Raw genomic sequence first — 14,011 nt, forward strand, 5'->3', positions numbered from 1 at the left:
CGGTGGGGGGGTGTGGGGTGGGGCTGGGGGTGCTGCCCCCCCGCCCCGATACCCCCCCCGCGCCCCGTTATTAAACTGATGCCCAGCAGCCCCCTGGCCCCGTCTCTTCATGGCGGGGGGGGCTCATGGCCCCGTGCCCCCCCCCGAGCCGGCTGGGGGGTCCCCAGGCCCTTTGGGGGGGGTCTGGGGAGGGGGCGGGGGGGGGGGTGCGGGCCCCTTTAAGGGCCAAATGGGGCGGGGGGCGCTAGGACCTGCGCGGCGCCGTCTCCATGGCGACGGGGAGGGCGGGGACACGGCCCGAGCGGCGGCTTCCTATTGGCCGCGGGGTGTTCGCAGCGCGTTCCCGCCCATAGCGGGGCGGCGCATGCGCAGAGCGTGGCGCGCGCGGCGTGGAGCTGCGCGGGGGGGCGGCGGCGGGCGCGAGGAGCGGTGAGGGGAAGGGCGGGAAAGCGGCGGCGGGAAGCGGGGATCCGTGAGGGGAAGGGCGGGAAAGCGAAGGCGGGAAGCGGCGGGGCTCTGCTCGATCCTCATTTTGGGGGCTGAAACCCCCAATCTGTGACCGAAAAACGCCAAATTTAAGTTGAAAATCCAGACTTTGAGGTTAAAAAGCCCAATTTTGGGGTGGAAATCCTGAATTGGATGGAAAAAAACGCACAATTTGTGGCCATAAATGAACAATTTGAAGGCAAAAAGTTGCAATTTCATGTTGAACTTCCCCAGTTTCGTGTTAAAAGTACCAGATTTGGGTTTGAAATGCCCAAATTTGGGGTTGGAAACCCCGTTTTTGGGGCACCCAACTCAATTTCTCGCTTGAAAAATGTTGAATTCAGGACTGAAAACTCCCAATTTGGTGCCAAAAATGGGGATTTTGGGGCAAAAATGCCAAACTTTGGGCAGAAAACCCCAAACTTGGGGCTGAAAATGGCGATTTTGAGGAGAAAATCCTCATTTTGTGGACTGAAACCCCCAATCTGTGACCGAAAAACGCCAATTTTAGGTTGAAAATCCAGACTTTGAGGTTAAAAAGCCCAATTTTGGGGTCAGAAACCCTGAATTTGGTGGAAAAACCACAATTTGGGGGTGTGGGGGGGCACTTAGGGGGGTGAGGGGGGTGTGGGGGGTGATATGGGGGGGCTGGGAGGGGTTTTGGGGGGGCTGAGAGGGGGTTTAGGGGTTACCCCCCAGTAAAGGAATTTAACCAGAATTAGGGAATTTCAGCCCAAAATTGCCGTATTTTGCCTTTGAGTTGTTCATTTGTGGCAACAAGTTGTGGGGTTTTCCCACTAAATTCGGGGTTTCTGCCCCGAAATTGGGATTTTTCGGCCCAAAATTCAGCATTTTCAGCCCCAAATTCATCATTTTCAGCCCCAAATTGGGGATTTTCAGCCCAAAATTGTATATTTTTTGTCATCAAAACAGGCATTTTTAGCCTCAAAATGGGTGTTTCCGCAGGAGAAAAGGAATCAAAAGCCGCAAAATTGGGGTTTTCAGCCCCAAATTTGGGAATTATCAACCCAAATCTGCAAATTATAGACCCAAATTCATAAATTTCTACAAGAAATTGTGGTTTTTTTGCTTTCATGTTGTTTTCAGCCAGAAAGTGTGTGTGGGGGTTCATCAGATTTGGGGTTCGTGCCCCAAAATCACGGGTTTTAACATCAAACTCAGGAGTTTCAACATAAAAATGGTATTTTTGGTCACAAATTGGGGGTTTCACTCCCCAAACTGGGGATTTTCAGCCCAAAATCCACATTTTTGGCACCAAATTGTGGATTTTCAGCGCCGAATTCGGTATTTTCAAGGCAGATGTGGAGGCGGGGGCCCCAAATCGGCGTTTTTCACCCCAAATCTGGGACTTGGAACCCAAAATCGCCGGTTTTTACCCCAAATCGCCACTTCCTGCCGCGGGGGCCGCTGGGAGTCGTAGTTTCCCCCGTAAGAGGCGGGACGAAGCGGCGCTTCCCGCGCTCCCATTGGCCAAGCGGAGAGAGCGGGTTTTCCGCGGGAGCCGCGAAGCTGATTGGCTGATACAGCCAAGCGCCGAGCGCTGATTGGCTGATACAGAGGAAGGGGCGGGCACCGGAAACGGCCGTTGCAGCGCGGATACGCGTCGGGGGCAACGGGGGGTCGGTGAGGGGGGGCCGGGGCCGGGGGGGGGTTTGGGGGCCGGGGGGGTTTAAGGGGGGCCCAGGGGGGGTCTGGGTGCCTGGGGGGGGCTCTGGGGGGGGGCCCGGGCCCTTTAAAAGGGGGTTGGGGGTTTGGGGGGGGCGCCCGGGGGGGTCGCGGGGCTCCTGGGGGGGGTCCCGGGGGGGTTGGGGGGCTCTGGGGGGGTCCCGGGGCTCCTGGGGGGGTCTGGGGCCTTTGGGGGGGGGTCCGGGTGGTTTGGGGTGTCCTGGGGGGTGTGTGCCCCTCTGAACAGCCCCGGTGCATTATGGGAAGGGGGGCAGCTTTGACCTTTGACCCCCCCCCCCCAATTCCCATCCAGCCCCACGGAGCCCCCCCCCGGCCTGGGCTCAGGCAGCGCCATGAGGCTGGCGGGTACGGGGGGGGGGGGGGGGGGGCGGATTGGGGGCGGCTATGGGGCAGTTGGGGGGCTGGGGGGCAGATTGGGGGCGGCTATGGGGCAGTTGGGGGCTGTGGGGGGCGGCTGTGGGGCAGTTGGGGGATCTATGGGGCAGGAGGGGGGTCTATGGGGCAGGAGGGGGGGGTCTATGGGGCAGCTGTGGGGTCTATGGGGCAGCCGTGGGGCACTATGGGGCAGCTGTTGGGCTCTATGGGGCGCTGTGGGGCGCTATGGGGCAGCCGTGGGGCGCTGTGGGGTGCTATGGGGCAGCTGTGGGGCGCTGTGGGGTACTGTGGGGCGCTATGGGGCATTGTGGGGTGCTATGGGGCGCTGTGGGGTGCTGTGGGTCGCTATGGGGCAGCCGTGGGGTGCTATGGGTTGCTGTGGGTCGCTGTGGGACGCTATGGGGCAGCCGTGGGGCGCTATGGGGCAGCCGTGGGTCGCTATGGGTCGCCGTGGGGCGCTATGGGGTGCTGTGGGGCGCTATGGGGCACCCCCCCACCCCCCCAGGCCCCCTCCGCCTCGTGGCCGTGGCCACCTCGGCCGCCCTCGCCTGGCTCCTCGTCATGGTCCTGCTGGGGCCCCCCCGCGCCCCTCCCCCGCTCCAGCGCCTCCTGGCCCGTGAGTGGGGGAGGGGCGACCCCCACCCCCCACCCCAGCCCCCCACCTTGGGGGGGGGGAGGGGCCACACTAACACCCCCCCCCCCCCATCCCCTCCACCAGGTCCTGAGACCCCCCCCACGGCAGGTAGGTGGGGGAGGGGCTTGTGGTGGGGGAGGGGCTTGGGGTGGGGGGAGGGGCTTGGGTGGGGGAGGGGCTGGTGGTGACCCCGCCCCTCCCCCCCAGCCCCCCGCCCCCCCCGGTTCAAGTGCGGCCTCCCCCGGCCCTGCCCCCCCGCACACTTCGCCTTCCGCCTCGTCAGCGGCGCCGCCAACATCATCGGGCCCAAGATCTGCCTCGAGGACAGGGTGTAATTACCCCTCCCCCCCCTTAATTACCCCTAATTAATTAATTAATTAGCCCCCTAATTAACACACACCCCCCCCCATCAGCCTCATGAGCAGCGTCAAGAACAACGTGGGGCGGGGGCTCAACATCGCGCTGGTGAACGGTGAGGGGGGGATTGGGGGGGGTAATTAACGAGGGGGTAATTAAGGAGGGGGAGGGGTAATTACCCGCCCCCGGGGGTGGATTTGGGGCGGCTTGAAGAGGGGTTGCCCCCCTCGGGGGCTATTAGCCTTTAAGGGGGCAAATTATGGGGGTTGGGGGGGTAATTAGGGGGTGCAGGGGGTAGTTAGGGGGTGGGGGTAATTAATTAGAGAGTTAATTAATTAGAGGGGTAATTAATGAGGGGTGGGGGCAGGTTTGGGGGGGGCTCAAGGAGGAGAAGCCCCCCCCAGGGGGGGTTATTGCCCTTTAAGGGGGCAAATTGGGGGGTGGGGGGGGTAATTAAGAGGTGGGGGTTAATGAGGGAGGGTAATTAATTAATTAGGAGGGATAATTAATTAATTAGGGGGGTAATTGAGGTGCCTTTCCCCCCCCAGGGGTGAGCGGGGAGCTGATCGCGGCGCAGGCGTTCGACATGTGGGCAGGAGGTGAGTTTGGGGGGGAGGGGCTTAAATGCTAATTAATCATGAATTAATTTACATTTAATTAATGATTTGTTAATATTTAATTGATTGATTATTGATTAATTAACCCCCCCAGACGTCGAGGAGCTGCTGAAGTTCCTGCGGCCGCTGCACGAGGGGACGTTGGTGCTCGTGGCGTCCTACGACGACCCCGCCACCAAGTAGGGGGGTCACCGCTAGGGGGCGCTCGTGGGGACCCCAAAACCCCCCGAATTCACCCCAAAACCCCCCGAATTCACCCCAAAACCGCCCCCCCCCCCCCCCCCAGGCTGACGGAGGAGACGCGGCGCCTCCTGGCGGAGCTGGGCAGCGCCGCCGCCAAGGACCTGGCGTTCCGCGACAGCTGGGTCTTCGTGGGGGCCAAGGGGGTACGGGCCCAGAGCCCCTTCGAGCAGGTGCGACCCCCACGTGTGGGGCGGGACCCCCAAGTGTGGGGCAGGACCCCCCCCTAAGCGTGTCCCCGTCCCCCCCCCCAACAGCACGTGAGGAACAGCCGCGGCTCCAACAAGTACGAGGGGTGGCCCGAGGCGCTGGAGATGGGGGGGTGCATCCCCCGGCGCCCCCCGGACCCACGGTGACCCCCAAGCGCTGCCCCACATGTGTGGGGCAGGGTGAGGGGGGGGGGTGTGTGGGGCAGGGCTGGGGCCTGGGCGTGTGTGACCCCCCCCCAAGCCCCCCCCCCAAATAAAGGCTGTTGCGGGTGGATGGTGGCGTTTGTGGGGGGCTGCCCCCTAAGTGTGGGGCTGCCCCCTAAGTGATGTGGGGGGTAATTAGTCCGGGAAGGGTTAATTGCGGTTGGGGGGTGCTTTGGTCCCGGCTTAGCGCGGCGGGCGTGTCGTGACGCCACTTCCGGTCGAGGTTTGATGGCGTCGTTTCCGGTTCCGGCGGAAGGCGGAAGTGGAGTGAGGGGGAAGGAGCCTCCCGGGCCCCGCGGCCGATGAGCGGCGGCCGTTGGCGGCGGCCGGCCGAGATGGTGCAGCCCGGGGGGGGCGCGGCGGCGGGGGGCGGCGGCGGGGCCGGGCCGGGGGCGGAGGGGGGCGGCGGAGCGGCCGCGGAGGAGGCGGCGGCGGCGGCGGAGGAGGCCGGGAGGGTCCCGGCGGAGCTGGGGAGCCCCGAGGGGCTGCAGCGGCTGTTGGCGGAGAACCGGGAGCTGAAGGGTGAGCGGCGGGGGGCGACTGGGAGGGGACTGGGATGGACTGGGGGGGGGGAACTGATGTCCCCTGTCCCCCCCAGCTGCCCTCCGGCGCAGCAGCGAGGGGCTCCGGGCGCGCTGCGAGGAGCTGCGGCGGGTGCAGGGGCTGCGCCGGGCCGAGCGGGAGCTGCTGCGGGGCCGGGCGGGACAGGCCCGCGCCCTGGTCGAGCGCCTGCGGGGACAGCGGGGACACGACGGCACCGACGGCACCGACAGCGTCACCACCGCCACGGTACGGCACCTCCGCGGCCCCCACCCCTGCGGCCCCCCGACAGCCCCCCCGTGTCCCCACACCCCCCACATGTCCCCCCTGTGTCCCCCCCCCCCCACAGCTCCCCCAGGGCCACCAGGAGGCGGCGTCACCCCCGCAGGCCCCCCCACACCCCGCTGAGGACGTCCCCGCGTCACCCCAGGACCCCAGGTGAGCCCCACCCCCACCTTTGGGGACACCCCCACGATGTCCCCAACCTCCTCACACACCCCCCAAGTGACACCATTCTTGTCCCCCCCCCAGTGACACCATCCTCGTCCCCGCGGAGCAGCTGAGGCAGCGCCTGGCGGCGGCTGAGGCCAAGTGAGTTTTGAGGGGGGGTCCGAGGGGGCGTTGGGGACCCCTTGGGGACACCTTGGGGACAGTTTGGGGACAGTCCGTGTCCCCCCCAGGCTGGCGGCGGCGGAGGAGCGGGCGGAGGCGGCGGGACGCGGGGCCGAGCTGCAGCTCCAGGCGCTGCGGCGGCAGCTGGAGGTGAGGGGTGGGGGTGGGGGGGGAGGTGACACCTTGGGGACACCCAGGGGACACCTCGGGGACACCGGGGGAGGTGACGGGGGTCCGTGGTGTCCCCGGGCAGCAGGACAAGGCGCAGGTGAAGGCGCAGGTGACGTCGCTGCTGGGGGAGCTGCGGGAGAGCCAGGCCCGCCTGGAGGGCAGCCGGCGGGAGCGCCTCGAGCTGGAGCGCAGGTGGCCGGTCCCCGGGGTCCCCAGGGGGTCCTCGGGGGGGTCCTCGGTGTCCCCAGGGGGGTCCCCAGGGGGTCCTCGGTGTCCCCAAGGGGTCCCCAAGGGATCACGATGGCCCCAAGGGGTCCCTCATGTCCCCAGGGGGTCCTTGATGTCCCCAAGAGGCCCACAAGGGATCACACTGTTCCCAAGGGGTCCCAGATGTCTCCAAGGGGGTCCCCAAGGGTCCCTGATGTCCCCAAGGGGTCCCCAAGGGGTCCTCGATGTCCCCAAGGGATCCTTGATGTCTCTAAGGGGTCCCTGCTGTGACACCCGGTGACACCAGGGTGATGCGGGGAGCCCTGGGGGGCTGTGACGGGGGTGAGGTGACACCAGGGTGACACTGGGGTGACACTGGGGTGACATGGGGGTGATGTGGGGAGCCCGGGGCGGTGTGACAGGAGTGAGGTGACATCGGGGTGACACGGGTGACACTGGGGTGATGTGGGGAGCCCTGGAGGGCTGTGACGGGGGTGAGGTGACACCAGGGTGACACGGGGTGACACCGAGGTGACACGGGGTGACCCGGGTGCCGCAGGGCGGCGGCGGCGGCGGCCGAGCACGCGCTGCAGCTGGACCAGCTGCGCCTGCAGGTGCAGAACCTGGAGGCCGCCCTGCGCGTGGAGCGGCACGGGGCCACCGAGGAGAAGTGAGTGACGCCGCTGGGGACACCGGGGGGGGTGGCACGGGCGCGGTGGCACCCTCCCATGTCCCTCCGTGTCCCCCCTGTCCCCCCAGGAGGAAGCTGGTGCAGCTGCAGGCCACCTACCACCACCTCTTCCAGGAGTACGACGCCCACATCAAGGCCAGCCTGGAGGGGGACGCGCGCAGCCAGGTCGGGGACAGCGCTGGTGGCACCCGGGAGGGGGTGGGTGGCACCTGGGGGGGGTCCCGGTCCTGTATGGGGGCACCTGGGGACACTGGGGGGGGGGCTGGTGCCGTATAGGGGCTCTTGGGGACACCAGGGTGACCCTTGGGGACATGGGGGGTGGCTCCTGACCCCCTTGGGGACACTGGAGTGGCCCCTGGGGACATGGGAGTGGCCCCTGGGGACACGGGGAGTGACTATTGGGGACACCAGGGTGGCTCTTGTCCCCTTGGGGACACCAGGGTGACCCTTGGGGACACCAGGGTGGCTTCTTGTTCTCTTGGGGATACCAAGGTGTCCCTTAGCGACATGGGGATGACCTTTGGGGACACTGAGGTGACTCTTGGTGACACTGGGATGGTTCCTTGTTCCCTTGGGGACACCGAGGTGACCCTTGGGGACATAGGGATGACTCTTGGGGACACCGAGGTGACCCTTGGGGACATAGGAATGACCTTTGGGGATACCATGGTGACTCTTGGGGACACTGAGGTGGCCGTTGGGGGCATAGGGATGACCCTTGGGGACACCATGGTGACTCTTGGGGACACTGGGGTGGTTCCTTGTCCCCTTGGGGACACCAGGGTGGCCCTTGGGGACACAGGGGTGACCCTTGGGGACACCAGGGTGGCTTCTTGTTCTCTTGGGGATACCAAGGTGTCCCTTAGGGACATGGGGATGACCTTTGGGGACACTGAGGTGACTCTTGGTGACACTGGGATGGTTCCTTGTTCCCTTGGGGACACCGAGGTGACCCTTGGGGACATAGGAATGACCCTTGGGGACACCATGGTGACTCTTGGGGACACTGGGGTGGGTCCTTGTTCCCTTGGGGCCACCATGATGACCCTTAGTGACACTGAGGTGGCCGTTGGGGGCATAGTGATGACCCTTGGGGACACCATGGTGACTCTTGGGGACACTGAGGTGGCCGTTGGGGACGTGAGGATGACCTTTGGGGACACCATGGTGAGTCTTAGTGACACTGGGGTGGCTCCTTGTGCCCTTGGGGACACCATGATGACCCTTGGGGACACCGAGGTGACCCTTAGTGACACCAGGGTGGTTCCTTGTTCCCTTGGGGACACCAGGGTGACCCTTGGGGACACCGAGGTGACTCTTAGTGACACTGGGGTGGGTCCTTGTCCCCTTGGGGACACCATGATGACCCTTGGGGACACCGAGGTGACCCTTAGTGACACCAGGGTGGTTCCTTGTTCCCTTGGGGACACCAGGGTGACCCTTGGGGACACCGAGGTGACCCTTAGTGACACCAGGGTGGCTCCTTGTCCCCTTGGGGACACCAGGCTGACCCTTGGGGACGCCCCCCCACCCCCTCACCCCCCTCCCATTGCCCCCCCCATCCCTGGGGGGTGACCCCTGGAGGTGACCCCGGGGAGGTGACCCCGGGGAGGTGACCCCGGGGGGTGACGGCGGCGTCCCCCGGTGGCAGCTGGCGGAGGCGCGGGCGCAGCTGCGGGCGGCCGAGGAGGCGCTGGCGGCCAAGCAGGAGCTCATCGACCGCCTGAAGGGCGACGCCGAGCGGCACCGCGCCGCCCTCGACACCGTGCCCGTGCTGCAGGCCCAGGTGGGGACACGCCGGGGGGGGGGGGGGGGGGGGGACAGGGGACACCGCGGGGGTGGCCTGGGTCACCTCTGTCACCTCCCCCCCCCCGCCCAGGCTGACATCTACAAGGCGGATTTCGAGGCGGAGCGGGCGGCGCGGGAGCAGCTCCACGCCCAGCGCGACGCCCTGCAGGAGGCGCTGGCGCAGCTGCGGCTCCGCCTGGAGGCCGAGGGGGCGGCCAGGTGGGGGGGGGGGACACCCTAGAACTGACCCCCCCACACACCCTAAAACAGCCCTGACCCGCCCCCAGCACCCTCTGAGCCCCCCAACCCCCCCGAGCACCCACTGACCCCCCCCAACCCCAAAACACCCCTGACCCCCCCCCCCACATACCCAACCCCCCCCCACACCAGAACACCCCTGACCCCCCCCAACCTCCACTGTACCCCCTGGCACCCCAAACCCCCCTGACGCCCCCCCCCCCCCAGCACCCACTGACCCCCCCCAGCACCCCAAAACACCCCTGACCCCCCCACACCCACCCAAACACCCCCCACACCCCCTGGCACCCCAAAGCCCCCCCCCATCATCCACTGACCACACCCCAAAACCCCCACAACCCCCCCCAGCACCCCCAAACCCCCCCCCCAACCCCGCCCCCCTCCCAAACCCCCCCCCACACCCCCAGACCCCCTCAAACCCCCCTGACCCCCCTCCCAAACCCCCTGACCACCCCCCCCACCCCAAAACCCCCACAACCCCCCCCGGCACCCCCAAACCCCCCCCCACACCCCCAGACCCCCTCAAACCCCCCTGACCCCCCCCAAACCTACCCGAGATGCCCCAAAACCTGCCCAGGGCCCCCCCAACCCTCTCTGTCCCCCCCCCAACCCCAAATCCCCCCTGACCCCCCCCCAAATCCCCCCCCAGGATCCGCATGGAGGAGATGAGGACCCGCCACTCCGACCTGCGGCCCCCGGCGCTGGCGGGGGGTGAGTGTGTGGGGGGGGGGGGGGGCTGGGACCCCCCAAACCCCCTCCTTGGGGTGGGGGGGGGCAGGGGGGTGACACTGTGCCCCCCCCCCGACCCTCCCAGCAGGTTTTGGGGGGTCCCAGCGCCCGCCCCCCCCCGAGGAGGCGCCGGATTTGTGCTGCCCCAAGTGCCAGTACAAGGCCCCCGACATGGACACGCTCCAGATCCACGTCATGGACTGCATCAAGTGAGGGGGGGGGGGGGGCAAAAACCCCCCCGGACCCCCCCCAAAACCCCCCAGACCCCCCCCCAAAACCCCTCAGACCCCTCCCAAGCCCCCCCACATCGGGGGGGGCACCCCAAAACCTGGGGGAGGGGAATTACCCACATTAAACCCCCCCAGGGAGGGCGAAAATTATTCAAGTTGCTCTTTATTGCCCCAAATTTTTTTTGGGGGGGGGGCCCAAATCACAGGACCCCCCCCCCCAAATCCCAGGGCCCCTCCCCCAATCAAAGCCCCCCCCCCAAAATCAAGGACCCCCCCCCAAATCCCCCCCTCATGGGGGGTTGTTTCAGCCCCTCCCCGCCCCACGCTGGGCTTTTGGGGAGGGGCGTCATGTTTGGGGGGGGGGTCGGGGGGTGATTTTGGGGGGGGGGGGGGGGTGTGAGGGGGTGTCCCCTAGAAGGGGGGGGGGGGTGGCGGGGCTGGCGGGGGGGGCGCCGCGGGGGGGCACCTCGATGAGTCGGGGCTTGTCGATGACGCGGGCGCCGCGGGGGCCCTTCTCCACGATGCCGATGATCCAGGCCTGGTGCTGGGGGGGGGGGGGCGCCCCCCGGACCCCCCCCGGGACCCCCCCCCCGCGACGGCGCCTTCAGCTCCGCGCAGAAGCGGGCGGCCTGTTCCCGCGGGAGGCAGATGAGGAGCCCCCCTGGGGGGGGGGGGGGGGGGGTGTTAGGGGACCTGGAAATGGGGCACCCGGAAATGGGGGGGGGGGGGATTTGGGGGGGGGAGGGGTCTGGGGGGGCGGAAATGGGGGTTTGGGGTGGGGGAAATGGGGGTTTGGAGGGTGGAAATGGGGATGGAAATGGGGGGTTTGGGGAGGTTTTGGGGAGGAAATGGGGGGTTTGGGGGAGGAAATGGGGGTTTTGGGGCGGAAATGGGGAATTTGGGGTGGAAATGGGGGGTTTGGGGGTGGAAATAGGGATGGAAATGGGGGTTTGGGAAAGTTTTGGGGTGGAAATGGGGGTTTTGGGGGAGGAAATGGGCGTTCTTAAGGTGGAAAGGGGGGCTCTTGGGGCAGAAATGGGGGTTTTGGGGCAGAAATGGGGGTTTTGGGGGAGGAAATGGGGGTTTTGGGGGTGGAAAGGGGGAATTTGGGGTGGAAATGGGGGTTTTGAGGGGGGAAATGAGGGTTTTGGGGGCGGAAATGGGGGTTTTTGGGGTGGAAATGGGGGTTTGGGTTTTTTTGGGGGCGGAAATGGGGGCTTTGGGGTAAAAATGGGGGTTCTTAAGGTGGAAAGGGGGGTTCTTGGGGCAGAAATGGGGGGTTTTGGGGTGGAAATGGGGGTTTTGGGGGTGGAAATGGGGGGTTTGGGGGTGGTAATGGGGGGTTTTGGGGTAGAAATGGGGGGTGTTGGGGTGGAAATGGGGGTTTTGGGGGTGGAAATGGGGGGGTTTTGGGGTGGAAATGGGGGGGTTTTGGGGCGGAAATGGGGGGTTTTGGGGCGGAAATGGGTTTTTTTGGGGGCTGAAATGGGGGGTTTGGGATTTTTGGGGTCGTCCCCCCCCGTACCCGAGGTCTCGGGCGCCGTGCCCTGCAGCAGGCCGAAGCGGGCGCCGCAGGCCTTGCTCACGGCGGCCATCTTGGCGATGACGGGCAGGTTGTGGATGACGAAGGCCACCTCGTGCCGCTGCTGGGCCGCCAGCGCCCGCGCGTGCCCCACGATGCCGAAGCCCGTCACGTCCGTGGCCGCGTGCGCCCCGAAGGCCCGCATCAGCCCGGCGGCTGCGGCGAGCGGGGGCGTCACCCGCGTGTCCCCCCACAGTGTCCCCCCCCCCCCAGCGTCCCCCCGCCCCCGCGAGGGACCCACCGGTGCGGTTGAGCGTGGCCATGCTGAACATGGCCTCCTGGTAGGCCAGCTCCACCTCCTCCCGCGTCACCACCAGCTTGATCTTGTTCCAGCGCTCGGGCTGCGGGGACAGCGAGGGGACAACGTTAGGGACGGCTGAGGTGGCTTTTGAGTCCTTTTGAGGACACCTGAGGTGGCTTCGGGGTCCCCATGGTGGCTTTAGATGCACTTAGGGACATCTAAGGTGGCTTTGGGTCCACTTGGGGACATCTGAGGTGGCTTTTGAGTCCTTTTGAGGACACCTGACATGACTTCAAGGTCCCCATGGTGGCTTTAGATGTACTTAGGGACATCTAAGGTGGTTTTGGGTTCTCTTGGGGACATCTAAGGTAGCTTTGGGTCCTCTTGGGGACATCTCAGGTGGCTTTGGGTCCTCTTGGGGACACATGAGGTGGCTTTGGGGTCCCCATGGTGGCTTTAGATGCACTTAGGGACATCTAAGGTGGCTTTTAAGTTCTCCTGGAGACATTTAAGGTGGTTTTGAGTCCTTTTGAGGACACCTGAGGTGGCTTCGGGGTCCCCATGGTGGCTTTAGATGCACTTAGGGACATCTAAGGTGGTTTTGGGTCCTCTTGGGGACACATGAGGTGGCTTTGGGGTCCCCATGGTGGCTTTAGATGCACTTAGGGACATCTAAGGTGGCTTTTAAGTCCTCTTGGGGACATTTGAGGTGGCTTTGAGGTCTCCACGGTGGCTTCAGATCCCCTTGGTGACCCCCAGGGTGGCTCCCCATCGCCTTGAGTGACCCCAAGGTGTCTCCCCGTCCCCCCCCAGAACCCCACCATGTCCCCGTGTCCCCACACTCACGTTGTCCAGCCACTGGTGGGCGCTGACGGCCACCTGCGTCCCCAAGGGCTTGGTGAGCACCAGGACGTCACCGGGGACGGCGCTGTCGGGCCTGGAGGGGGGGGGACACAAGGTGTGAGGTGACACCGAGGGGGCAGGTGACACCACGGGGGGGGGGTGACACTCACATGATGAACTCGTTGGGCTGACACACCACGGTGGCCACGCCCCCCACGATCACCCAGGGGTTCACCACCGTCTGCCCCCCGGTCACCGACGTCCCCCCGTCCTCCGCCGCGTCCCGGAAGCCCTTCACGATCAGCGGCATCACCTTCTCCCGCTCCTGGGGGTCCCAAAGGTGGGGGTGGGGGGGGTCACATCCTGACCCCCCCCCACCCCAAGGTGTCCCCCCACATTGTCCCCTCGCTGTCACCTCCTCGGTCATCTTCTGGCTGACGCTGAGCAGCATCAGCATGTTGTCACACTCGGTGATGCCCATCGCGTACAGGTCGCTCAGCACGTTGGCGCAGGCGATGCGGCCCTGGGGGGGGGATTGGGGGGTCCCAGGGTGGGATTAGGGGGTACCTGGGGTGGGATTAGGGGTCCCCAGGATGGGATTAGGGGGTCCCTGGGTGGGATTAGGGGGGTTCCAGGTGGATTTGGGGGTCCCGGGGTGGGATTAGGGGGGTCCTGGGGTGGGATTAGGGGGGTCCCAAGTGGATTGGGGGTCCTGGGGTGGGATTAGGGGGTCCGTGGGGTGGGATTAGGGGGGTCCCAAGGGAATTTTGGGGTCCTGGGGTGGGATTAGGGGGTCCTGGGGTGGGATTAGGGGGTCCGTGGGGTGGGATTAGGGGGGTCCCAAGTGGATTTGGGGTCCCCAGGATGGGATTGGGGGTCCACAGGGTGGGATTAGGGGGGACCCAAGTGGATTTGGGGTCCCCAGGGTGGGATTAGGGGGGTCCCAAGGGGATTTGGGGTCCACAGCGTGGGATTAGAGGGGTCCTGGGGTGAGATTACGGGGTTCCCAAGGGGATTTGGGGTCCCTGGGGTGGGATTAGGGGGGTCCCAAGTGGATTTGGGGGTCCTGGGATGGGATTAGGGGTCCCTGGGGTGGGATTAGGGGGGTTCCAGGTGGATTTGGTGTCCCCAGGGTGGGATTAGGGGGGTCCCAAGTGGATTAGGGGTCCTGGGGTGGGATTAGGGGGTCCGTGGGGTGGGATTAGGGGGGTCCCAAGGGAATTCTGGGGTCCTGGGGTGGGATTAGGGGGGTCCCAAGGGGATTAGGGGGCCCTGGGGTGAGATTAGGGG

General features: G+C 65.8%; 3 protein-coding genes across 7 annotated transcripts in view; 2 read left to right on the top strand and 1 right to left on the bottom strand.

The window, feature by feature from the left end:
* FAM3A (FAM3 metabolism regulating signaling molecule A) overlaps positions 1–4,897 on the top strand; it is a 33,623-nt gene extending 28,726 nt beyond the window's left edge. Inside the window, exons 1-10 of one of the 5 annotated variants that reach the window (XM_068419774.1) lie at positions 401–429; positions 2,486–2,538; positions 3,074–3,184; positions 3,287–3,310; positions 3,410–3,533; positions 3,616–3,674; positions 4,108–4,158; positions 4,271–4,355; positions 4,463–4,589; positions 4,674–4,897. In XM_068419774.1, the coding sequence (XP_068275875.1) occupies positions 2,526–2,538; positions 3,074–3,184; positions 3,287–3,310; positions 3,410–3,533; positions 3,616–3,674; positions 4,108–4,158; positions 4,271–4,355; positions 4,463–4,589; positions 4,674–4,772 (693 nt within the window). In that variant the 5' untranslated portion in view covers positions 401–429; positions 2,486–2,525 and the 3' untranslated portion in view covers positions 4,773–4,897. Of the gene's footprint in view, positions 1–400; positions 430–1,806; positions 2,131–2,484; positions 2,539–3,073; positions 3,185–3,286; positions 3,311–3,409; positions 3,534–3,615; positions 3,675–4,107; positions 4,159–4,270; positions 4,356–4,462; positions 4,590–4,673 lie in introns of those variants that run through there. The other 4 variants (XM_068419773.1, XM_068419772.1, XM_068419775.1 and 1 more) reach the window with 4 other exon arrangements.
* A 234-nt stretch (positions 4,898–5,131) lies between these two features.
* IKBKG (inhibitor of nuclear factor kappa B kinase regulatory subunit gamma) lies at positions 5,132–10,205 on the top strand. The gene is made up of 12 exons (XM_068419608.1): positions 5,132–5,351; positions 5,428–5,618; positions 5,719–5,807; positions 5,901–5,960; positions 6,050–6,131; positions 6,235–6,344; positions 6,919–7,029; positions 7,119–7,215; positions 8,702–8,836; positions 8,930–9,057; positions 9,746–9,807; positions 9,914–10,205. The coding sequence occupies exons 1-12, from the start codon at positions 5,132–5,134 to the stop codon at positions 10,036–10,038; spliced, it is 1,410 nt and encodes a 469-aa protein (XP_068275709.1). The 3' UTR covers positions 10,039–10,205.
* A 112-nt stretch (positions 10,206–10,317) lies between these two features.
* Positions 10,318–13,268, bottom strand: LOC137674339 (selenide, water dikinase 2-like; the record flags this gene model as incomplete). The annotated part of the gene is made up of 7 exons (XM_068419610.1): positions 10,318–10,594; positions 10,635–10,716; positions 11,581–11,793; positions 11,879–11,978; positions 12,725–12,815; positions 12,892–13,046; positions 13,137–13,268. Coding segments are annotated over 7 exons (966 nt in total), but the record flags the coding sequence as incomplete, so codon positions are not given.
* Between the last annotated feature and the right edge of the window lie 743 nt (positions 13,269–14,011).

The sequence above is a fragment of the Nyctibius grandis genome, chromosome 28 (assembly GCF_013368605.1).
Source record: "Nyctibius grandis isolate bNycGra1 chromosome 28, bNycGra1.pri, whole genome shotgun sequence".
In the NCBI taxonomy this organism is placed as follows: Eukaryota; Metazoa; Chordata; class Aves; order Nyctibiiformes; family Nyctibiidae; genus Nyctibius; species Nyctibius grandis.

Bases quoted from the DNA above. Each gene is read 5' to 3' on its own strand.
- IKBKG (XM_068419608.1), top strand. From the start codon at position 5,132: ATGAGCGGCGGCCGTTGGCGGCGGCCGGCCGAGATGGTGCAGCCCGGG. The intron at 5,808-5,900 runs GTGAGCCCCACC...TCCCCCCCCCAG, and splicing joins GCGTCACCCCAGGACCCCAG to TGACACCATCCTCGTCCCCG. The intron at 8,837-8,929 runs GTGGGGACACGC...CCCCCCGCCCAG, and splicing joins TGCCCGTGCTGCAGGCCCAG to GCTGACATCTACAAGGCGGA.